General features: G+C 33.7%; 1 protein-coding gene across 1 annotated transcript; it reads left to right on the plus strand.

Moving 5' to 3' along the window:
- Positions 1–80: 80 nt before the first annotated feature.
- On the plus strand, positions 81–7555 carry LOC150028055 (uncharacterized). The gene is made up of 6 exons (XM_090301030.1): positions 81–309; positions 409–506; positions 1071–1154; positions 4188–4499; positions 6829–6977; positions 7405–7555. Exons 1-6 carry the CDS (start codon positions 81–83, stop codon positions 7553–7555), a joined length of 1023 nt encoding a protein of 340 aa, XP_090157156.1.
- The last annotated feature ends 19642 nt before the right edge of the window (positions 7556–27197 follow it).

Below are 27197 nucleotides of genomic sequence, written 5' to 3' on the forward strand. Positions count from 1 at the left end.
ATTTTTCAGCTCCAAGAACTCCACAACAGAATGGTGTAGTGGAAAGGAATAACAGATCTCTTGAAGAATTAGCTAGAACAATGCTAAGTGAATCTTCTCTTCCCAAGTATTTTTGGGTTGATGTTGTTAGCACTTCATGCTATGTGATGAATAGAGTGCTAATAAGGCAAATTCTGAAGAAGACTCCCTATGAGCTCTTCAATGGAAGGAAACCAAACATCAATCATCTCATAGTTTTTGGTTGCAGCTGCCTTGTTCTAAACAATGGAAAGGAAAACCTAGGGAAATTTGATGAAAAAGTTGATCATGGTATCTTCATAGGCTATTCTCTAAATAGTCATGCATACAGAATCTACAACAAGAGGCTAATGACTATAAAAGAGTTTGTTCATGTTGTCTTTGATGAAGTGGATCGCAAAAGCATTCAAATCTCGAAGAACAGTGCTGAAGAGGATGAGCAGAACATCTGTTTGGAGAAGCTGAACATATGTGCAGAAAAACAACCGGTTGATTGCTCGAAACAACCGATTGAAATTCTGTAGCAGAGTGAGTTGCCCAAAGAATGGAGGATTCCTAGAGATCTGTCAGTGGAGAACATCATTGGGCAGATAAAGGAGGGTGTTTCTACATGTAGCTCTATCTCAAACTTCTGTAGGCACACTGCTTTTGTCTCTCAAATTGAACCAAAGTCAATTGATGAAGCTCTCAAGGATGAAAAATGGGTTGAAGCTATGCATGGAGAGCTGAATCAGTTTGCAAGGAATGAGGTATGGTTTCTTGTCCCTAAAACAGCTGAGATGAACATCATTGGTTCGAAGTGGATCTTCAGAAACAAACTGGATGAGGATGGAGTGATCACAAGAAACAAAGCAAGGCTAGTTGCCAAAGGCTAGAATCAAGAGGAGGGAATTGATTATGTTGAAACCTTTGCTCCTGTTGCAAGATTGGAGGTTGTGAGGTTGCTGCTAGCTTTTGCATGTATGAGTGGTTTTAAACTCTTTCAAATGGATGTCAAGAGTGCTTTTTTGAATGGCTACATCAATGAGGAAGTGTATGTGGATCAACCACAGGGCTTTGAAGATCATCAATATCCCATTTATGTCTTCAAGCTGAAAAAGGCTTTGTATGGGGTTCAAGCCAGCTCCAAGGCAGTGGTATGAAAGGCTTAGCAACTTCCTTTTGTTACATGGCTATGAAAGGGGAATGATTGACAAGACTCTCATTATCAAAAAGTCAAATTCTGAAATTATCCTTGTGCAAATCTATGTTGATGACATCATCTTTGGTGCTACACAAGATAGTTTGTGTGAAGAATTTGTGGCTGCTATGAAAGGTGAGTTTGAAATGTCTGTGATGGGAGGACTGTCTTTCTTTCTTGGATTGCAAAGTATTGTAAAGAGATTCTCAAGAAATTTGAAATGGAGAGTTGCAAGGAAGCAAACACACCTATGCCCTCAAGCTGCTATATGGATGCATATGCTGCTGGAAAAGGGGTAGATCAAACAAAATACAGAGGTTTGATTGGCTCTTTGCTATATCTAACAGCAAGTAGACCAGACATTTTGTTTGCGGTATGTCTTTGTGCAAGATATCAAGCAAATCCAAAAGAATCCCACTTCAAAGCTGCAAAGAGAATTATGAAATATCTCGAAGGAACATGAACTGTTGGGTTATGTTATCCGTCTCACTCTCCCATTCATTTAATTGGCTATTCAGATTCTGATTTTGCAGGATGCAAGCTAGATAGGAAAAGCACAAGTGGCACTTGCCACCTTCTTGGTTCAAGCCTCATCTCATGGCATAACAAGAAGCAAGCTTGTGTGGCTCTCTCACCTACTGAGGCTGAGTACATAGTTGTTGGAAGCTGTTGTGCAAAAATCCTATGGCTCAAACAACAACTTGCAGACTTTGGATTGCATATCAACAAGGTCCTTTTGATGTGTGACAATACAAATGCTATCAATCTTACCAAAAATCAGATTCAGCACTCAAGAACTAAGCATATTGAGATACGCCATCATTTCATCAGGGATCTTGTTAGCAATGGGGACTGTGAAGTGAAGTTTATTGAGACAAAGTTGTAGCTAGCTGATATCTTCCCAAAACCACTACAAAAAGAGAGGTTCTTCTTTTGGCGAAATGAGTTAGGTATCCTTGACCTTCAAAATCTTTCCTAAATCTGTTTTATACCTGTTATAGTCTATTTGTAAAGACAAATAGGGGGAGAATTGATTGGTTCTTGTGTATCTTTGTTTGGAATTTTTTACAACTGCTGAAATCCTAATATCATAATTGTTTCTGCTTCTGTTGATAGAAACAACCGATTGTTTCATGTAAACAACTGATTGTTTGTCTGGAATATTGTTTTCAACATGTGAAAATCTAACATGCTGTTGTAGGAAACATTGGATTGTATATATGTTGTTTTTACAGGAACTGCTTCATATTCAATCAAATCCAACACAAGCAACCAAGGATTTCTCTTCATCAAATAGGGGGAGATTGTTGAATCAAGTGTGTTCAAGCTTTGAAGAATCCAAATCCTTTGAGTTTAATGGAAGGTTGGATGTACTTGTTGTAGCTGAGTTGTTTTAGAATAGGATCTAGGGTAGATTATCTGTATAAATCCACTATTGATTGAATCCAAAGCTTAAGTATTCTCAAACCTTTTTAATTGAAATTGTTTTTCAAACTAAGTGAAAAACAACCTGTTGTTTTGTCGAAACAACCGATTGTTTTATACTTAGGTGTTTTGAGAAAGGTTGAAAACTGTTTTTAGTGGTTGACTTGCTGTCAAACTAAAACAACCGATTGATTCGAGCATTCAACCGATTGTTTGTTTTGGGACCATAACAGAAAACTGTTTTGTGCTTTGACTGAGCTTTAAATGATCTTATAACTGAATGCGCTCCAATTTTAAATGCTTTGACCAGTCTTTGAAAGTAATAAAGAGTTTGTTTAGATTATGTACCAAACAAGAAACTGAGATTTAATCATAGAAAAACATATTTGAGTTTTTCACTGTTTTTGCTTTTCAAAGAGTTGAAGATTGCTTTGAGATTGCTTTGATCAAGAGATTGTGGAATAGGATTTTCATTTGTATTGATTTCAGATCATTCTATAACAAGTGTAATCCTTTTGTACTTTGTGTAAACTCTGTGTGTGAAGCTGAGAAGTGTTGTGTGCTCTTGAGGTTGTCAAGATCAACATTCTTGGTGGTGTTTGTGCTGAGCCAAAGGAAGTGTGTGTCTAGAGGGGATCAAGGTCACTTCTTTGGTGGTGTTGTAAGTAATTTAAGTTTGGTTACTTAGTGGATTCCCCAGTGGTTTCTGGGAAGACTGGATGTAGCTCTTGGTTTAAGAGTGAACCAGTATAAACCTGTGTGTGCAATCTCTCTATCCCTTAAACTCTTTAATTTCAGTTTATATTTGTTAACTGGTATAAACAACTAATTGTTTCTGCGAAACAATCGATTGTTTTTCTGGTGATGTGCTAAATTGCTTTGTGTTTTGGCAAACTGAATTCTGAATCAATTTTTTCTCGAAGGAATTTCATTCTAGACTAAAGAGTTTGCGAAAACCCTCTTTAAACCATTCACCCCCCCCCCTCTAGTTTAAAGCCATACATTCTAACACAACAGGTTGAAGGGAAGGAATGAACAACTGGCTTGAAAACAAAGTCAAATCACTGGAAGAAGAATTGGAAAATTCAAAAACAGATTTTGAAAACCTTGAAATTTTTTACAAAAACTCTTCTTGCAAGTGTGACTCTCTTATTTGCGAAAATTGTGAAAACTTTGAAAAGAAAGTTCATTATCTAGTAAGAACTGTGGATAAGCTTTCAAATGGTAAAACTAACTTTGAAAATGTTTTGGCATACCAAAATTGTGTTTTCGGAAAAGCTGGATTGGGTTTTAATCCACAGAACAAGCAAGACAAGTTTTCAAAATCATTTTCAAAACTGCCAGAAAAACAACCGATTGTTTTATCGAAACAACTGGTTGTTACATGCTTTTATTGAAAAGAGACCATTCTGTCAGATTCTATAAAATTAGGAAATATTTTGTTTCTAAAGGCATTATGAGATGGATTCCTACAGATTCTGGAATTCCCAATGATGAATGTAAATCAAAAGGACCCACATTTAAAAGGGGACCAAATCTTTGTACTTGAAATTTTACTTTGTAGGGAAATTTGATGGAAAGCATGCAACAGTTGTATTTGGACAGTGGTTGCTCAAAACACATGACAGGAGATAGATCAAAGTTTGTGAGCATCACCTTCAAACAAGAAGGCCACGTAACATATGGAGATAACAACAAAGGAAGAATTCTTGGAAAAGGCTCTATAGGAGAAAAGAGTATCCTTCTCATTCATGATGTCTTGTATATAGAGGGACTAAAACCCAACTTGCTTAGCATTAGCCACCTGTGTGACAAAGGCTATCAAGTAATCTTCAAGACAAACTCTTGTGAAATCTACCCTCCCAACTCAAAAGAGGTAATGTTGATTGGTAAGAGAATCAACAATGTCTATCTCTTGGATATTTCTTCTCCTTGTTCTATTGTTTGTCTTCTTTCTAAGCATGATGAATCTTGGTTATGGCATAGAAGAATTGCTCACATTCACATGAATCACTTAAACAAATTAATCTCAAAAAATCTTGTGATTGAGTTGCCCAAGCTTAAGTTTGAGAAGGACCACATATGTGAAGCATGTCAAAAGGGGAAACAAGTTAAAAACTCCTTCAAAATAAAAAATGTTGTTTCATCTTTAAAACCCCTTGAGCTGCTCCATATGGATTTGTTTGGACCTTCAACAACCATGAGTCTTGATTGCAACTATTGTGCTCTTGCTATTTTGGATGATTTCTCTAGGTACACATGGACTCTCTTCTTGGAATCAAAGAGTGATTCCTTCTCTGCCTTCAAAAAGCTTGCTAGAAGGTTACAAAACACAAAAGACAACAACATTGGTTCCATAAGAAGTGATCATGAAGGGGAATTTCAAAATGAGAAATTCAGCAAATTCTGTGAGAAGATGGGGATCTTACACAACTTCTTTGTACCAAGAACTCCTCAACAAAATGGTGTAGTGGAAAGAAAGAACAGATCTTGATGTGATTCCAATAGCACAATATGAATGATTCTTGACATTCTTAGGAATCAACTTGAGTTGGATATGAGATAGGCACTTTTTGATAGAATTGGATCAAGGTTCTATGTTCAAGAACTCACCAAGACTAGTACCAAAACCCAAACTCACATGGAAGATCCATGTATTGTCAATTGAATCAAAACAACAACTAGAAATGAAGGAGAAGCAAAAGATGAACAGCAAAAAGTAAATGATCGAAGCAAAAAGAAATAGAAGCTAGAAAACCGAACTGAAAAAGCAAAGGAAACAAACTAAGACATGAACATAAAAAGAGAAGGAAGGAAGGAGAAGAGAAAGCTCATGAAGATGGAGGATTGGTTGGATGAACACGCCACTTAGAGGATGGAGACTCCAAGATGAGTGTGTTATGCCGCCACTTGAGGTAACCAAGAACTCTTAAGATAAGACTAAGTGAGGAAGGCACAAAGCTCTCCAATTCTCTCTCAAATTGAGTAGAGTTTCTCTAATTCAAAATTCAAATATGAATTTTACAAGAGCCCACACCTCTATTTATAGTGTGAGGTTGCTGAAAAATAGGTGGGAAATTTCAAATAAAACTCATTTGAAATTCCCACCAAAAACAAGTCACATGGGAGGTGTGACCTTTTTCTACTATGACACCTCCTAAAAACTACACCTACACCACTCTCCTAAGTCACATGGAGAATGTGACTTTATTACATATTCACACTCCTTTATTTAATAACCACACCTCCTACAACTATACAAGAGTAATTCAAAGTTTGGCCTTGCCCCTCATGGGATGGACTTGGGCTTTTTGGGCTTTGGCCTTCTTGGGCTTTGGGCTTTGGGCTTGGGCCTCTCTTTATTTTATGTCTTCTTTTAATTTTGAGAAGACTAGAAGGAAGAACTTCAAATGTGAAGGCGAATGTCCTCTTCCTTCATTAATAAAAGCCTCCTTTATTTGATTCTCATCAGATCTCTTGAAGAGTTAGCCAGAACCATGCTAAGTGAATCCTTCTTACCCAAATACTTTTGGGTTGATGCTGTTAACACCTCTTCCTATGTGATGAATAAAGTGATAATAAGGCCAATCTTGAAGAAAACTCCCTATGAACTCTTCAATGGAAGGAAGCCAAACATTTGTCACCTAAGAGTGTTTGGATGCAGTTGTTTTGTTCTGAATAATGGGAAAGAAAATATAGGAAAATTTGATGAAAAAGCTTATCGTGGAATCTTTATTGGTTATTCCTTAAATAGTCATGCCTATAGGATCTACAACTAGAGGCTCATGACTGTAGAAGAATTTGTTCATGTAGTGTTTGATGAAGTTGATCATAAAAGCATTCAAGTCTCAAAGAACAGCAGAGAAGAGGATGAGCAGAATATCAACTTGGAGAAGTTGGATTGTTGTGCAGAAAAATAACTGGTTGGTTCCTCGAAACAACCAATTGAAATTTTGCAACAGAGTGAGTTGCCTAAAGAATAGAGAATACCAAGAGATCTGTCAGTGGAGAACATCATTGGGCAGATAAATAAGGGTGTTTCTACACGTAGTTCTATCTCAAACTTCTGCAGGCACACTGCTTTTGTCTCTCAAGTTGAACCTAAGTCTATTGAAGAAGCTCTTAAAGATGAAAAATGGGTGGAAGCTATGCATGAAGAGTTGAATCAGTTTGCTAGGAATGATGTGTGGTTTTTGGTTCCCAAGATAGATGAAATGAACATCATTGGATCTAAGTGGGTTTTCAGAAACAAGTTTGATGAGGCTGGAGTAATTACAAGAAACAAGGCAAGGTTAGTTGCCAAAGTCTACAATCAAGAAATCTTTGCCTCTGTTGCAAGATTGGAAGCTGTGAGGTTGCTGTTGGCTTTTGCTTGTATGAGTGAATTCAAACTCTTTTAAATGGATGTGAAGAGTGTTTTTCTCAATGGCTTTATCAATGAAGAAATGTATGATGAGCAACCACCGGGTTTAGAGGATCATCAACATCCTAATCATGTTTTTAAGTTGAAAAAGGCATTGTATGGGCTGAAGCAAGCTCCAAGGCAGTGGTATGAGATGCATAGCAATTTCCTTTTGTCACATGGTTATGAAAGAGGAATGATTGACAAAACTCTTTTCATCAAGAAGTCAAATTCTGAAATTATCCTAGTGCAAATCTATGTTGATGACATCATCTTTGGTGCTACCCAAGATAGTTTGTGTGAAGAATTTATGGCAGCTATGCAAGGTGAGTTTGAAATGTCTATGATGGGGGAGCTTTCTTTGTTTCTTTGATTGCAGGTCAAGCAAACAAATGATGGAATTTTTCTATGTCAATAAAAATATTGCAAAGAAATTCTCAAGAAATTTGAAATGGAAAATTGCAAGGAAGCTAGCACACCTATGCCTTCAAGCTGTTATATGGATGCAGATGCTGCTGGAAAAGGGATAGATTAAACCAAAGATAGAGGTTTAGTTGGTTCCTTACTCTATCTCACAGTAAGTAGACCGGATATCATGTTTGTCGTATGTCTTTGTGCAAGATATCAAACAAATCCAAAGGAATCTCTCTTCAAAGCTACAAAAAGGATTCTTAAATATCTCAAAGGAACAACTAATGTTGGTGTATGGTATCCTTCTCACTCTCCTATACACTTAATTGGATATTAAAATTTTGATTTTGCAGGGTGTAAGCTGGACAAAAAAAAGCACAAGTGGTACTTGTCATCTTCTTGGATCAAGCCTCATCTCTTGGCATAGTAAGAAGCAAGCTTGTGTAGCTCTTTCTACTGCAGAGGCTGAATACATTGTTGTTGGAAGCTGTTGTGCACAAATACTTTGGCTTAAACAACAACTTGCAGATTTTGGATTGAAGATCCACAAGGTTCCTTTGCTTTGTGACAACACAAGTGCTATAAATCTCAACCAAAAATCATATTCAACACTCAAGAACTAAGCACATTGAGATTCGTCATCACTTCATACGGGATCATGTGAACAATGAAGATTGTGAAGTGAAATTTATTGAAACAAAATTGCAACTGCTGATATATTCACAAAACCTCTACCAAAAGAAAGGTTTTTCTTCTTAAGAAACGAATTAGGCATTCTTGACTCTCAAAATCTCTCTTAAATTGTTTTTAATTCTTAAAGTCTATTTGGGAAGACAAATAGGGGGAGAATTGGTTGGTTTTTGTGTTCTCTGCTTTCTATAATATGTTTCAAACTGTTAAATCTCTCCAATTTCTGAAATTGAAACTGTTTTCTGCTTCTGCTCACATAAACAACCGATTGAATCGAGGAAACAACTGGTTGTTTGTCTGATACATTGTTTAGTAAATGTGCTATTATAATTTGCTGCTATAGATGTTGTGTGTTGCATAAGTTTTGTTTTGCAGAAATTGCTTCAGATTCAAACAAAGTCCAACACAAGAAACCAGGGATTTGTCTTCATCAAATAGGGGGAGATTGTTGATCAAAAGTGATCAAAGGCTTTGAAGAATCCAAATCCAAGTGTTTGATGAAAGGCTAAAGTTGTTGTTGTGTTTAGGACAAGATTTGGGTAGTTTAAATGTGTAATCAACTCTTTGTTGAATCTAAAGCTCATGTGTTTTAAAACCTTTTTAAGTTTAAAATGTTTTTCAAACTAAGTGAAAAACAACCTGTTGTTTTGTTGAAACAACCGATTGTTTTACTCTTAGGTGTTTTTGAAAAGGTTGAAAACTATTTTGGTTGGTTGACTTGCTGTCACACCAAAATAATCGATTGTTACGTGGTTTCAATAGATTGTTTCTTTGAAAATCCTAACAAAATTTTGTTTTGTTAGTTGAGTGTGCTTTAAAAGGTTTCCAATCGAATATGCTCCTCTATTAAATGCTTTGACCAATCTTTGAAAGATATAAATAATTTGTTTATGTTTTATAAAAAAAGAAAAGAAAAACATATTTGATTTTTTCAGTTGTGAAAGATTGCTTTCCAGTTTTGAACATTCACATCAAGCTTTGGGTTTTCTCAAGAGATAATGGAATATGATTACATTTGTATTGATTTCAGATTGTTTTGTAAACAAGTGTAATTCATTCTGAATATTCTGTAAATACTGGTGTTGTTGCCAAGTATGTGTGCTCTTGAGGTGGTCATGATCAACATTCTTGGTGTGTGTTGTGCCAAAGAGAGTGTGTTTCTTGAAGGGTTCAAGGTCACTTCTTTGGTGGTTTGTGTGTAATCTGTTTTGATTGCTTAGTGGATTGCCTAGTGGCTTCTGGGGACTAGATGTAGCTCTTGGTTTAAGAATTAACCAGTATAAACTGTTTGTGTATCTCTTTCTTCCCTTAAACTCATTTAAATTCAGTTGTTATTACTTTGTTGATATAACAACCGATTGTTTCGATGAAACAACTCATTGTTTTTCTGGTGCTTTGCTGTTTTTGTGCTTAATATATTGCCTAACTGAATTTATGATTGAGTTTCATACAAAGGATTTTGTTCTAGCTGAAAAAGTTTTCAAAAACCCCTCTTAAACAATTCACACCCCCCCCCCCCCCCTCCCCCTTTCCTTTAAGGCCATATATTCTAACATAGAGTTGCATTGGGTTCAAGGGTCCAATTGTAACTCTAACTACACTCTTTCTTTTCCTATTTACACCCTACTCTAATTGGCCCAATACATGGCCCAAGATCATATTATGAGAATCAATCACTTCAGTAGAGGTTTTCTTCCTATATTTGTTAGGTTGTTTATAAACCACTTGCACTACGAATCATGTGTTTGGTTTTATCAAAACTTGAAAAACTTTCTACAATGGTATATGATAATTTATTGAGTTACGAAAAGATCAGATCAAATCATTCTCTTACAAATATTGATGTCTATTTTAATATTTGAATTTAAAGTTCAATAAATTCATTTTTAAATTTTTTGTACCAACTACTCCTTTATCATATTAAATTATTTCATTGTATCATATTTTTTTTTAATAATTATTATTATTATTACTTATTTATGGGTTTGTGCTTGGTTTTATTAAAAACTAAAAAGCTTCTTATAGTAATAAATGATATTGAATTTAAAAAATAATAAATTTACGATGAGTTTATTTTTAAATATTTTGCATAAATTACTCTTTTACAATATTTAATTCTATCATAAGATTTTTGTAATTATTACTCACTTACGAATTGTGTGTTTGCCTAGAAACTGACAAATTTCTTAGAGTATTAGATGATATTGAATTTAAACAACAATAATTTTAAAAAAAAAGAGTATTTAATTGTATCATATTTTTAATTATTATTATTATTATTATTAATATGATTACTTATTTACGAATCATGTGTTTTGGTCTTATGAAAACCTACAAAATTTCTACAATGGTAGATGATAATTTATTGTGTTACTAAAAGGTCAAATAGGTTGACTCTCTTTCAATTATCGAGGTCTATTTCAATATTTGAATTTAGAATACAATAAATTTGTTTTTAAACCTTTTTCACCAATTACTTCTTTATATTGTTGAATTATTTTATTCTATCATGTTTTTTTAATTATTATTATTGTTACTTATTTACGAATTGTGTGCTTGGTTTTATTAGAAACTAAGAAGTTTCTTAGAATAGTAAATGATAGTTTGTTGAGTTACCAAAATGTAATATATATTCACTCTCTTTCAACTATTGAGGTATGTTTCAATATTTGAATTTAAAAAATAATAAATTAATTTTTAAATATTTTTGTATTAATTATACTTTTACAATATTTAGTTGTTTTATTGTATTGTGTTTTTTTAATTATTTTTATGATAATTACCTATATACGAATTATGTGTTTGGTTTTATTAAAAACTGGAAATTTTCATACAATATTAAATGATAATTTATTAAGTTACCATAAGGTAAAGTTTGTTTACTGTTTTTCAATAGTTAAGATTTGTTCCAATATTTGAATTTGAAAAATTATATATTTGTTTTTGAAGTATTTTGCAAAAATGACATTTTTAGAGTATAAAATTGTTTATTAATAAAATTTATTTATTTATTTATTATTATTACTCGTTTGTGAATTATGCGTTTGATTTTATTGAAAACTTAAAAGTTTTGTTCGTTGTTAAATGATGATTTCCTGAGTTACCAAAATGTTAATTTTTTTCATTCCCTTTCAAGTATTAAGATCTATTCCATTATTTGAATTTTTAAAAAAAATATTATTTAAATATGTCGAGTCAGATAACGCTTTACAATATTTCATGGTTTTAATATATCATGTCTTTTAATTGTTATTACTCATTTACTAATTGTGTGCTTGATTTTATTAGAAATCGAATTTTTTTTAAAATGTTGTTTTAATTTTTATATGTTGAACGTTTTGATATTGGGTTTAGGGTTTAGTATGTGATTCTAGAGCACATATAACACTGGTTGGGAGCCACAACCGATGTTATATGTGTCTTCTGGAGCACATATTTTTTAATATTTTTTTTCAGATTTTTGTATATATTACATCGGTGTTTACACCGATGTTATATATAATTGACATTTTATATCGTTCAGATCTAAATCGGTGATGAACCGGTATTATATGTCTCCTAGAACCGGTGTTATATGTATTTTCTACACTAGAGTGTAGATGTAACTCTAGGCATGATAATCACTATAGGGAATCCAAACCATGAAAGCTTAAGTACATAAACTTCACTAGTTATGTGAACTTTTATGATACAATGGTTGTTGAAGTTGCAACACGGGTTATGTTAGTTTCAGCCTACTTCTATAACATAAAAGAATATGCCACATTAAGAAAATACATTTCAAAAAGATGTCGTAATTCTTTTTTTATAATCAAGCTGAATATTTCTTATTGGCAATGTTCAAACATTGAAATCGAGCTAAAATTTGAACTAACACACAAATCGACCTAAAAAGGACCTTCAAACATAGAAATTCAGTTGCAAATGAAGCAATTGGAAGACATAAATAGGACAAATGTTCTCTAGATTGAACTTGCATGATTTAGAAAAAGGAAAAGTAAAAATGAGAACCACGTGGTTAACATTTATCACATGTAATTTATTATATTTGTTTTATTAGATCAGGTTGATAAGCGTGGGCTAAGCCGACACTAATGTATAATTAAACTAAATTTTTTTAATATTTGTGTATATATTATGTTAGTTATTATTGCAATTTTAATTCTTCAAATATATCTAAATCTACCAAGAGTTTAATTGGACTCAATTATGACTCATCTTAAACCCTAAGCCTGTCACATGAGACCTAACACGTCTAGTTTCATCACATTGCTCACATTGTTCACATTGCCTTCACACTTGTCACGTTACTTGGTTTGGGCGTCCAATTCAAATTTAAATCTTCCACCATTTCTTTTGTAATTTGGTCGGACCCTATATTTATAAATAGGAATGCTTGACTCTTGAAAATTCAAATCAACTATATTAGAGTTATGTTTCCCATATTGCAAGCATAGCTCTTCTCGTCTACTCTCTTTAGGGTGGATACCTCTTTTTATCTCTCTCATTTTCTTCTAGTGATTAGGTCTAGCCTATTACTCTCCACACTCCTCATGGCACTCCAAGGAGTCAAGAGTTCTTCACAGCTCCTTCTTGACCTCCATTCTTGTCAATCCCACCAACAAGTCAAGGACCAAGCTCATCCATGGAAGTTTCAAGCTATCAAATATAGGAATAATGATTTTATTTTCTTCTTTTGTAAATAGTTGTATTTATACATTTATTAAGGGAATCAATAAAGTTTATATTTGGTTTGATATTAATTTTAGGGTGTTACATCTTTTTATATTAATTATATTTCCATACATATTTCCATAAAAGATTATTATTATTTGTCACTTTGTGTGAATTTCTTCTCAAACTAGAAGACTATTTTAACATAATTTGTACCGGTAGGCACCGGACGAACGTGGCCGACCGACCGAACGCATAATAAATGTGAGGGCATTTATGTGACAAGCTAAGGTGGTTAAGATACACCTTCGAAGAATAAGGAATACGCGTTTAAAGAAGATATGTTCCCCGGGTATTCCGGAGCACGACTGGTAAGACCTATCCATAACCACCCTCAGCCCAAGGGATAGAAAGCCCATTAGGCAATCCTATAAATACGGTGCTCAAGCTAGAGAAAGGTACGTTTTCACTCACTTACTAAACCACACTTAGAATCTCATACTTACTTGAGCGTCGGAGTGCCTTCGCAGGTACCCTCCCCCGCCCGAAAGAGAAGAAGATCGACACGTCAGCAATTTCACTACGTCAACCGACCGTGCTTGGGCCCCATCTCTCCACTCAGGTACAATTGGCGCCCACCGTGGGGTCGAGGCAAGATTTCAATTTTTAAAGCTATAATGGTTGCAACAAGGAACAACAACGACGCTATGGCAGAACAGATGACTATGATTCAAACCCTCCAAACTCAGATGGAGGAACTGCGGCAAAAGGGGATGGAAGACCGTTGTCAACACGAAGAGGATAGACGCCGTCAAGAGGAAGAAATCGCCTTATTGAGAGAGCAGAATGCACAACTCCAGCGACAGGTCGATAATCCCGAACGAGAAGGCCAATCCCATATGGCCGACCGAACCGCCTCTCGCATACCTACACCGGCCGACACCAATCCTGCTTCCAGAACTGAAATAGTCGAAAGAAAGTTAAGTAAAAGGGGTCATCCTTTTACAGACGAAATCATCACCACACCACTTCCTGACAAGTGGAGAGGCCTCGCCATTAAACTCTATGACGGCTCGACCGACACAGACGAGCATTTAAATGTTTACAAGACGCAAATGACTTTGTATACCACGGATAACAATGTGTGGTGTAAAGTATTCCCCACGTCGCTCCAGGAAGAACCTCTTACTTGGTTTACACAGCTGCCTCCGAATTCCATTGACGACTTCGACGTCTTAGCCGCAAAATTCTCTACTCAATATGCCACCAGCCGACCGCATCACATGTCCTCCATGTCTCTGCTAGCGGTACAACAAGAGAAAGGTGAATCTCTCAGAAGCTTTTTAGATAGATTCAACAAGGCATGTATGCATATCCGAGGACTCAAACAGGAAGTCGCGTTACACCATTTGGTTTCGGTCATCCGGCCGAGCCGTTTTACCGAAAGTCTCATCAAAAAGCAGCCTCAAGACATGGAAGATCTTCGAAGTCGAGCAATCAAATTTATGCAAATTGAGGAACACATTGACTATCACCAACGGTTCAAAGCCGTCGGATCCGGAGTCCTCAAAGATCAAACCCCGAGCAAAGAAAGAGAAGTCGAGACCGAACGGACCGTCCGAACCACCCCAAGATCCGACCGGAACAGAGGCGGCCGAATCCCCAGGTTTAACAGTTACACCCCTTTAACTGTGCCGAGGGGACGAGCCCTAGATGAAGCACTACAAACGGATTTAATTCCGACACTAAAACAATATCAAACACCACCGAATGCAGATACTGCTAAGCATTGTCAGTACCATCGAAATTTCGGTCACACGACCGAAGGATGTCAAGCGTTGAAGGACAAAATCGAAGAGCTCATCCAGGCTGGCCATTTGCGGCAGTTCGTCAAGAAGATAAGGAATTCAAGATCCCCACCACGAAGTACCGACCGTTCATCCCGTGGTGACGACCGGTCATACCGTAATAACTACAAAAGTCGAGCTAACCATAGCCAGGCTTCGCGGAAACGCAGTGAAAGCCCCGTTCGGCGTACACGCGCCCGCAGCACAAGTCCCGACCGAAACGCCTGCCCTCGTCAACGAGTCCGCGAAGTCATCAATATGATTGCTGGACCCGTTACCTTGGGCAAACCAAACCACGAGGCAAATTATATAGTTGGAGGCTTTGCCGGTGGCGGGTGCTCAAATTCCGCCCGAAAGAAACATCTCCGGGACATTCAGTCCGCTCATGCTACTACGAGAAGGCGCCCACACATACCTCCGATCACTTTCACTGACGACGACTTCACAGCCATAGATCCAGCCCAGGACGACCCTATGGTAATCCCTGTGGAAATTGACAAGTTCGCAATCACCAAGACTTTGGTAGACCAGGGCAGCTCGGTCGATATATGATACTGGGAAATCTTCAAGAAAATGCGCATCCCAGAAGCAGACATTCAACCCTATAACGAACAAATTGTAGGGTTCTCAGGTGAACGAGTCGACACTAAGGGGTATATAGACTTGTATACAACCTTTGGTGAGGAAGACGGTCTCCATAAAACAATAAACGTACCATATCTCCTGGTTAATGCCCAGACTTCCTACAACATCCTGCTTGGCCGACCATCCATCAATAGATTAAAAGCCATTGTTTCCACCCCACACTTAGCCATGAAATTCCCTTCAGCAAATGACGACATTGCAACAATCCATGTCGATCGCTAGAGAATGTTATGTTGCGAGTTTGAAAAATGAGCCAACTCGGCAACTCTACACGACCAATCCGGACGACCGACTCCCGCAAAAACGAGGACGATCCCCAACTCGGCATTCCGGACGACGCATGTCCCGTCGTCAGATGATAGCCCTTGTTGATCTCGACCCTCGTATGGACGACCCCCGCATGGAAGCAGAAGAAGACTTACATCCATTCCCACTTCGCGATGATCGTCACGCTACACATATTGGCACCTCACTAAAGCCGGACGACCAAATGGCCATCGGCACAACGCTTGCTAAAAACGCCGACTTGTTCGCATGGACAGCCACTGACATGCCTGACGTAGACCCGAAGGTCATTACCCACCAATTATCGTTATATAAAGAAGCTAGACCAATAGCTCAGAAGAAAAGAAATTTAGGGGACGAACGACGCCAAGCCGCACGTGCCGAAGCTGATAAGTTATTACAAGCCGGATTCATTCGAAAAGCCCATTACACTACATGGCTAGTCAATGTAGTTATGGTAAAGAAAGCAAATGGAAAATGGCGAATGTGCGTTGACTACACGGACCTCAATAAGGCATGCCCAAAAGACTCTTATCCTTTGCCTACCATCGATCGTCTCGTTGACGGGGCAGCCGGACATCACATCCTCAGCTTCCTTGATGCCTATTCAGGTTATAATCAAATCCAAATGCACCCGGCCGACCGAAAGAAGACGACCTTTATGACTGACTCCGATAATTTCTATTATGAAGTTATGCCTTTCGGACTCAAGAACGCCAGGGCCACTTATCAAAGACTAATGGACCACGTGTTCCACGACATGATCGGTCGGAATGTTGAAGTTTATGTCGATGACATTGTTGTCAAGTCCGACTCATGTAAGCAACACGTTGCTGACCTAAAAGAAGTTTTCCAAGCTCTCCGCCAGCACCAGATGCGACTCAATCCTGACAAGTGTGCGTTTGGCATCGAGGGAGGAAAGTTCTTAGGTTTCATGCTTACCCATAGAGGCATAGAAGCTAACCATGAGAAATGTAAAGCTATTTCCGAAATGAGAAGCCCCAATTCCATTAAAGAAATTCAAAGACTCATCGGTCGGCTCACCGCCTTATCCAGATTTGTTCCTAAACTTGCAGAACGAACGAGACTCATCGTCCAATTATTGAAAAAAGCATCTCGCTTTGAGTGGTCGACCGAATGTGAGGAAATCTTCCTCCAATTAAAAACATTTCTATCCTCCCCACCGGTCATCCAGAATCCGGACGCCCGAGAGCCGATTATAGTCTACCTCGCCGTTTCAAACGAAGCCGTTAGTTCAGTCTTAGTACAAGAAATCAATTGTGAGGAACGTCCAGTTTATTTCGTTAGTCGCGCCCTCCATGGCGCCGAGATCCGATACCAAATGATCGAAAAGGTGGCTATGGCTCTCATCATTACCGCCCGACGAATGCGTATGTATTTTCAAAATCATCGTATTATTGTTCGGACAAATTACCCTATTGTAAAGATTCTCATTAAACCCGATCTAGCCGGACGAATGATCGGATGGACGATCGAACTATCCAAATTCCATATTCAGTACCAACCACGAGGAGCCATCAAGTCGCAAGCTCTTGCTGATTTTGCAGCCGAACTCACTCCTTCCTCGGCCGGGACTAGACACTCATCATGGATTTTATACATAGACGGCTCCTCCAACGAGAGGTCGTGCGGCGCTGGAGTCGTTCTGGAAGGACCCGGCGAGATTGTTATCGAGCAAGCCCTAAAATTCGACTTCAAAACTTCAAACAATCAGGCCGAATATGAAGCCATTTTAGCCGGTCTACGCCTCGCTCAAGAATTGGAAATCACTAAGTTAATTTGTAAAAGTGATTCCAGGCTAGTCATCGGTCAGATTAATGACGAATATGAAGTCCGAGAACACTTTCTGCAGCAATACTATCACTTAGTCAAACAGTTGATCAGCACATCCTCATAATTTCTACAAAACACACAGGAATTAAACACTATTAATGAAGTTATTCAATCAAACCAAATTTACAATGACATACCAATAAAATCCGCCCAGGGATCGGACGACGCATATAACGAAATTATCTCCCTCGTAGGTAACTTGTGAGGGAGTTGGTCAAACACCACCATAACGGCCTTATCCAAAGCCGACAGGGCCGTACGGAAACTCGTGTTAAGCACAGTCGGATTCTGGGTCCAATGGAACGGAAACTTGGTAACATCAGCATTATAAAAATACTCTCGGCCTTCCGGCTCCACAAATATCTTGAAATATCGTTCCTTGAAGTTCTTGTAGGATGTGGTAAAGGCCGCAAAACGCACACTCCCCGGACGGCTCGTCAATGACACCCAAATTACCGGGTTGGCCGAGTGTGTGTTATAATAAAATAAAAACACTTCCGCTCTGGGCATCAAATCAAAAGGTTGACACACCATTCGGAAGGCCTGCATGCACGCCCATGAGTTCGGATGAAGTTGGGTTGGAGCTAGGTTGAGAAACCGTAGCACGTCCATCGTGAACTCATCGAACGGCAAAGTCACTTTTAAATCAGCGAATAACGTACTATAAACATAAAAGAAATCTACCGGAGCATTCTCCCTTCCATGACAGACACGGTCGGTATACCCACATATTTCAGCAATAAGAATATCCGAAGGTAAACCCGACCGCACGACAGGGGCCCTTGCTATCACTTTATCCAGGTCGTCCGGTTTCCTAAGAACAGTGGGTATATTCCTAACACTAACATCTACCCACTCATAGCTCGGACCCATTGACCCACTCGTACTTTCGTCACTTCCGGACGATGACTCCCCACTCTCACTCGACTCTCTACTACCTACTCTATTTGAAGAAAGTTGAGACATAACTAACCTTTCGTTCACAAATTAACACCCCGGTCGGCAACTACGGATCGTACAGCGCAACAACTCGCAATGTGGACTCGGCAATCGGAGCAACTCGGATGCCGAACTCAAGGAAACGTGGTCTCTCTGCAACTGGAGGCGCTATTTATAGCATTTCCCTCTCACCCTCATCCGTTAGATTCCCGCTCATCCTATGACCCATATCAGTCGGAAGTCGAAGCGTCACTTAATCTACACCGCCAGATCCATCTCCGCCGCCTTCGACAAAAAGCGAACGTCCGGTCACTCCGTTACATTTAATGCCTGACACCTCGAAAGGCACAACAATCATTACGACTCTTCGGCTTTTATTCACCTTGAGCCTGGGGGGCAAGTGTACCGGTAGGCACCGGACGAACGTGGCCGACCGACCGAACGCATAATAAATGTGAGGGCATTTATGTGACAAGCTAAGGTGGTTAAGATACACCTCCGAAGAATAAGGAATACACGTTTAAAGAAGATATGTTCCCCGGGTATTCCGGAGCACGACTGGTAAGACCTATCCTTAACCACCCTGAGCCCAAGGGATAGAAAGCCCATTAGGCAATCCTATAAATACGGTGCTCAAGCTAGAGAAAGGTACGTTTTCATTCACTTACTAAACCACACTTAGAATCTCATACTTACTTGAGCGTCGGAGTGCCTTCGCAGGTACCCTCTCCGCCCGAAAGAGAAGAAGATTGACACGTCAACAATTTCACTACGTCAACCGACCGTGTCTGGACCCCATCTCTCCACTCAGGTACATAATTCAACAATAAGATGTTGTAATACTAAACTAAAATCATATTCCATAAATATTATCTACGGATATCATTTTAGAGAACTTCTCATTAAAATGTATCATATATATATATATATATATATATATATATAAATATATATATATATTGCCTAATTACATTATCTTAATTCAAATAAAACTATGTTAAACAAAGTAAATAAATGAAGCAAATAATAATTACGGAGAAGTTCAAAATAATCTGAGTAAAATTGATTATATTAATGATTTATAATCAATTAAAACATAATCGATTAGGTGCACAACTTCACAAAAACTTATTTTAATATAATCGATCATTTGTAAGCCAAGTGAAAAGTGGTCACGTTGGGATAGGTACAAGTGATTATATGACTATATGTTCACAAAAAATAAAAGACCGTTTTAAATAAGTTTTTTATCAACAAAATATTAAAACATGAATTATACTTTCTAATGTGATTGCATAAATAACAAACAACGTAATTGAGAATTCTAGATAGAGACATTTTTAAAATTAGTATAATTGAAAGTGATATAGGAACAAGAAAAGTTATAAAGTATGTAATTAGAGTTACCTTATTGTTTCTTTCATACATAACTTCAAGCAGTTTTATCAAATAGTTTCCTTTATATATAAAATTAAAATAGTCAAATTCAAAGATTAGAGAACAAAAAGTTGAGATATATATTACCTTACATTAACATTTATATTTAGTGGCATAAAATGTAAGAAATCGTAAAACAGAAACAAAAGAAAAAAGAAAAGTCACAGTCGCATCTCTCTCCCTTTCTCTTTCTCTCCCTTCTCTCTTCATTTTATCTCTCATAACTCATCTATTCAAAAATCTGATCACGTCATGCTATAACTGAGCAAATATGATACATTTCCACCCCATCAGATTTTCAAATAGAGTAACTTCATTTTTACCCTAAAGATCCCTTATTCTCTTTTTTTCTTTATGATTTAGTTATCAATCTTGATGGGGACAGTTGAGAAAAGTGTTTGATGAGCATATATATTCACACTCAATAGCTTTAATCATGGATAATTAGACTATAACAATAAATAAATATATTGTTTTAACTGAGCAAATATGATACATTTCCACCCCATCAGATTTTCAAATAGAGTAACTTCATTTTTACCCTAAAGATCCCTTATTCTCTTTTTTTCTTTATGATTTAGTTATCAATCTTGATGGGGACAGTTGAGAAAAGTGTTTGATGAGCATATATATTCACACTCAATAGCTTTAATCATGGATTATTAGACTATAACAATAAATAAATATATTGTTTTAACTAATATTCATATAATTGGGTTTATTTGGACCTTAACTATTTTTTTGTTAATTTTGTGTTTTTAGAGTAAATGGTCAGAAGGAAGTGTCTACCTTTGTGGATTGACTAAATATGCAAAAGTCAAGTTACTTCTTGAATCAAAACAGAAAAGAAATTCTTAGTAGAAAGAGAAATTAAAATCTACAATATCTCAGCAACAAAATTGGAAACAAATCGTCTCTAAAATACAATAATTCTTCTGGAAAGTTGGAAACTATTAACAAAATCTAAACTACAATATTTTCCCAAGATCGTTGTGGTAGAAAAGCCTATAAAAGGAAACAAGCATCAAAGAGACGGGGGAACTTCATAGGATTTTCTTAATTTCTTTTCTTCTTTGTAATTCTTTTGTTTTGCCTCTACATGGAAGGTTAAACCTTTTTGGTTGATTCCTTTGTAATTTTCCATTGAGTTATGAGGTTTTGGTCAATAAAATTTTCGTTTTTTTTAATTATTTATAGCAACTTTTTTTAATATTCTAATCCACTAGAAAACTGGTTTTTGTGAGAGGTTGTACTTGAACGCGTGGTTTGGTTTCTTAGTTAGTTCGTATTGTTCTAATTAATTTTTTGGGCGCATGATGCAAGAGAGAGGAGATAAGCATTCCCATGGAGTATACGCATGGAACAAGTTGAGTACTAATTAAACCAGTAGACACATGCTTTACTGGTGAGTTTCAGTTAAATACGATTAGTGCATGTTCAATCTGGTTTAGCTCTATGGGAGGATTGAAAGAGGATTAATCTTTAAAGAACCTGTGAAGAATTCAATGGTGGAAGAACTTGGGGATCAACCTGTTTTTTATTTGCTGCTTTAATCTCTTTTATATTTTCTGCACAACTATCTCAACCCCATTTTTTTTTATTATTGTTGTTACTAACTTTTATTGCTTGCAGGTCAATTCTAACCACTAATTTACTAATTTAACTATTGGATTCTTTACGATACGACTTGGGGTCATTTGATCACAATTATACTATCATCTCTCTAGTGTTAATTAAAGTCTACGCTAGAATAATATTAATTTGACAGCAAAACGAAAACTATCAGTGTTCATCTCAACTTATTTTACCATATACTAAAATTTGGTAATATTTGGATAACTTGCTATAGGTTCCTAAATTTTGGAGTGAAATTTCCATCAGTGGCATTTTCAGGTAAGGGAAGCTAACTTTAACTTAATATTACCCTAGGCTAGAAGATTTGAATGTGGAAGGGATGTGATCCCATGTTTCAATTTCTCTTGTAGGAATCTTAGTTGATAAAATTGTTTGATTTTATATTGTGTGAACATAAATATTATATTTTGATAGTTTGAAAGTTAAATATTGTTTTTTATGTTGGAAAAAATCTTGAATGGTATGAGTGTTAAATGTTATGTGATTGAATGATATGTATTATATATGAATGATAAAAATTGTATAAAATTGATGTCATACATTTGGGATAATGTATGAGTTGTTGTTTGATGGCATTAAGCATGAAAAACCTATTTTTAACAGAGATCCTCTAGCTTCACTGATGATCTAAGTCATATAGACTAAGATGTCAGGTGGTGCGAAGCTGAGAGGGAGTTCATACACACCGGGTCTCACTGTAGACACTTGGTATTGGATGTTTGAACTTCTCCTTATCCTTTCTCTTGGATTCGCTGGTAATCTTTGAACCAAAAAATTTTGATTGGTTCTTTTTGCATGAGTTAGATATGTTATGGAATTTAGCTTACCCTTACTTTCCTTTTCTTGTTGTGTTTGAATTGCGATGACTATACTACGTACATGAGCGCTTTAAGGTGTCAGAGGGTGTGGAGGGCTTTAAGATGTTGTTTTGAACCTTATATTGTTAATATTTATATTTCTATAAGTCATAATCTTGTAATAGAAATATTTTGAAAAACTCTAAATTTGTATAGAAATATGTAAAACATATATTGTAATAGTTAAATATATTTTTGGGTAGATGTATTTTTGGGTGTTACATAAAATATATAGTTTTCTACTGTGTCAATCATAGAGTTTGGTGGTCCATTACAAGTATATCCATTTTTTGTATTACTTTATGTATAATGTAAGAGGAACTTTTAGTGAATATAATGATATATTGTATAGGCAACTTATAGACGGACATGTCATATAGCCTAAATTACTTTTTTTATAAAGATTGGAACTTCTATCAAATGCTTCAATTTATTCATTAAATTATTGAAAACAAAATTAAATAGAATGTTACATATTTATTCTAATTTTATGTTTCTTTATCATTTATAACACCAAATATTACAAAAATTTAACTTACATTTCTAACCAATGTTACAAAATTGTTTTTGTATTATTATTTTTCAAAATTTGGTCATAATATATGTTAATTATAATTATAATTATTTTTGGAATATTAACAAGTTATTATTCAATTTAAAAAAAAATTAATTAACATAATTGTACAAAAAAGGTCTAGTACTATATTTTATAAGAAATGTAACAGGATATTATTATAAATGTACCATCTAGTATGTTCTTAGAATTCTTTATGAATAGATATAGTCTATCATTTTTGTTAACTTATGAGTTTTGGGTCTAGTCTCCCAATTTTTACTTTTCATGTGATGTTGTTACTTGAGGTGTCAGCCTAGTTGAGATGTTGCATAGTAATACCTAACATGAAAGTCTTTATAAAAAAAAAAATCTATTTTTATAATTTTAACTAATGTATTTTCATTCACTTACATTATCTTAGTATCTCTTTCTTCATAAAATAATATTTGTTAACATAATTTTTATCTTAATTCATAATCACTTTCAATAATATATATATATATATATATATATTTTGTAATATAATTAATTTAATTTTGTATCTACGAAGTCGCCATCCACATATACCGAATTTAAATTAACTTATAAATTATAGTTAGAACAATTCTTTTTTTAAATATTCCAGTTTGTGTTTACTTTGTGTAGTTTTCAGCAGCGTTCCTAATGTCCCTTTATCTTTATAGATCAACTCATATTCATGACAATTAATGAGTTTATTCTTGTAATGAATTTGCAAAGGATTAAAAACTCTAATCTCTCATATTAATATTTTTTTTTCTTAATTAACTCAAGTTAATTTAGTATAATAAAAACACTTTAAAATAAAATAAATATTTTTAAACAAAGAAAAAACAAATTAAAAAAAAATTATACAAAAAATGTAGTTTTGCCTTTTACAAAATACATTAAATATGCATATTTCAATTCTTATTGTATGCACTCGATGCAAATAAATAGATGTCCTAACCAAATTATTGTACCTGAATATGTGAAACTTTTTAGTGGTAATTCAGAGAAATTCTCATTTTCTCCAATTTTAAGATTAAAATATTGTGAAAACATATTTTTTTTATTAGAGTGGAAACAACACATTTCTTTGAATTTTATGGCTTAAATTGTTTTATTTGTGCTCTTCTCTTGCTTCTTATTTTATTTTTCACTGTGATTTGCTAATTCTAAGGACAAACTCCAAAGTCCGTAAAAAATAAAAGTAAAAAGACATAATAATTAATAATAGTAATAATAAAAATATAAAAGTAAAAAGACATAATAATTAATAACAATAATAATAAAAAAATAAAAATTACGATTGACTACTACCAGCATCTTTACGACGACGTTTGGTTGAATGAGAGGTCTTGTGTGCATTCAACGATGGCAAGGTATCGAAAGCTTTGTCGCATCCAGGATAATCACATACAAAACTTTTAGGAGGTAACTCAGCCGTAGGACTTTTGATTGAATGAAATGTCTTGTGTCTTTTTAAACCTCCTTTGGTTGGCAGTTCTTCACCACATATGTCACATGTGTAATCCCTCCAGTCCTCTTTCTCCTCCTTTCCGAAACAATTGAACATCTTTAAATTTGAATGTTAATGAGATGCAAGTGTGGACAAATCACATTCAACAAATCACACCTTTATATACTATTTACTAGCTCAAAACTTTTATTTTTAAAATTTTTCATTTTAAACATATTAAACTTTGAAAGTATAACGTAAAGAAGTAAAATAAATATCATATCTCAAATTGATTTTGAAAATTATGCAAATTAATGGTAAATTAAATTTTAAATCATTTTATTTATAATTCTCATTATGCTGGATTTAATATTCCATTAACACATGATAATTTGTTTAATTTTTTTTATAAAGTGGTTTTCTTCAATATTTAAGGTTTAATTATCTTAATCCACCATTAGAAGTTATTTTACTTAATTAACAATATCATAATTATGTCTACACAACTTTTGTTAAAAAATATGTGATTTTAAAAAAAACTAAAAATGTTTCTGTCATGAAATATGGTTATTTTTGTTGTTTTCGTATTTAAAAATTTTCTTGTCCTTGTAAGTAAGTTTATTTTCAGGTTTAGTTTTGGTTTTTGCAATTATTTTTATTTCCTTTAAAAATGTTTTTTTTCTTATAATATATAAATTATATGTTTTTAATCATTAAATTTTTCATGAAATACTAATTCAAAGTGAAATTATTGTCTTAAAAGAAATAAAAATTTTATAACAACTGAAATAAAAAAATTACAAGGACAAAGAATAAGAAAATTAGAGAAATTACTTCAGAAATTATTAGTAAAAATTGAGTATATTTTAATGACTAAATATATTTAAATCTAAAAATTTAACATATCAAATTTTTTTATTATTTAAAAATAGTACAATATCGTTGAAAAATAACTATGAGAAATTAATTATGAAAGACAAAACGAAAATAGTTATTTAATTATAGAAATAACCAATTTTTTTTAAAAAGTTAATTAATTATAAAAAGTATTTATATAATCGTTTTTTTTTAAATAGTGTCTAAAAATATTTTTAGAAAATAATTGTACATTTCTAACTATTCACTCTCTTTTGAGTGTGGAGATTGTCCCAATATTTTAACATAAAAATAATGAATTTGTTTCAATTACTATTTTAAAATATATAATTATTTTAAAATATCATATTTTTTAATTATTATTATTATTATTATTATTATTATTTATTTACGAAATGTTGTTTGGTTTTATTAGAAATTGAAAATTTTCCTACACTATTAAATAATAATTATTGAGTTCTGAAAACATTAAATTTATTCACTCTCTTTTCATTATCAAGGTTTGTTTTACTATTTGAATTTAAAAAGTATTAATTTTATTTTTAAATATTACATCAATTACTCCTTTATAACATTTCATTATTTTATTGATTTTTTTTAATTATTATTATTATTATCATTATTGATATATGAATTGGATGCTTGATTTTATTAGAAATTAAAAAGTTTCTTACATTATTATACCATAGTTTTTTCAGTTATTAAAATGTCATATATCTGTTTATTACCTTTCAATTATTGAGTTGCATTACTCGTTTTAAAATATTATTGAGTATTTAATTATTTTATTGTATTGTGTTTTTTTTTTAATTATTAATATTGTTATTATTATTATTAATGACTAACGAATTATGTCATTTCTTTATTGGAAACTGATAATTAACTAAATTATAAAAAATATAATTTTTTTCACTCTTTTTCAATAATTGAGATATTTTTAATATTTGAATTTAAAAAAACAAAACATTTATTTTGAAATATTTTGTATCAATTACTTTTTTACTTATTATTATTATTATTATCATTATTATTATTATTATTATTATTATTATTATTATTATTATTATTATTATTATTATTATTATTATTATTATTATTATTATTATTATTATTATTATTATTATTATTATTATTATTATTATTATTATTATTATTATTATTATTATTATTATTATTATTATTATTATTATTATTATTATTATTATTATTATTATTATTATTATTATTATTACTTATTTACGAATTATGTGTTGGTTTTTATCAAAACTTCAATGATTTCCTGCAATGCTAGATGATAATTTATTGAGTTATGAAAAGATAAGATTGGTACATTCTCTTTCAATTATCGAGGTCTGTTTTAATATTTGAGTTTAAAACATAGTAAATTCATTTTTAAATTTTTTTCACCAACTACTCCTTTACCATATTGAATTATTTCATTGTATCATATATTTTTTAATTATTATTTTATTACTCATTTACGAAAAAAGTTTCTTAGAATAATAAATGATATTGAATTTAAACAAAAAGAATTTTATTTTTCAATATTTTGCATCAATTATTCATTTGTACTATATTAAGATTTTTTTAATTATTGTTATTATTACTCATTTACGAATTGTGTACTTGGTTTTACTAGAATCTGATAATTTTTTTAGAGTATTAAATGATATTGAATTTAAACAACAATAATTTTTTTAATTTTTTTTTCATCAGTTACTTTTTTACAGTATTTAATTGTATCATATTTTTTAATTATTATTATTAATTATGATTACTCTGTTATAGAATTTAATTGTATTATATCAAGATTTTTTTAATTATTGTTATTATTACTCATTTACGAATTGTGCACTTGGTTACACTAGAAACTGAAAAAATTTCTTGAAGTATTAAATGATATTGAATTTAAATAACAATAATTTTTTTAATTTTTTTTTTCCATCAGTTACTCTTTTGTTGTATTTACACAACAATAACGTTTTGGTTTTATGAAAACCTGAAAAT

The sequence above is a fragment of the Phaseolus vulgaris genome, chromosome 4, assembly GCF_051622355.1.
Source record: "Phaseolus vulgaris cultivar YP4 chromosome 4, ASM5162235v1, whole genome shotgun sequence".
Classification (NCBI taxonomy): domain Eukaryota; kingdom Viridiplantae; phylum Streptophyta; class Magnoliopsida; order Fabales; family Fabaceae; genus Phaseolus; species Phaseolus vulgaris.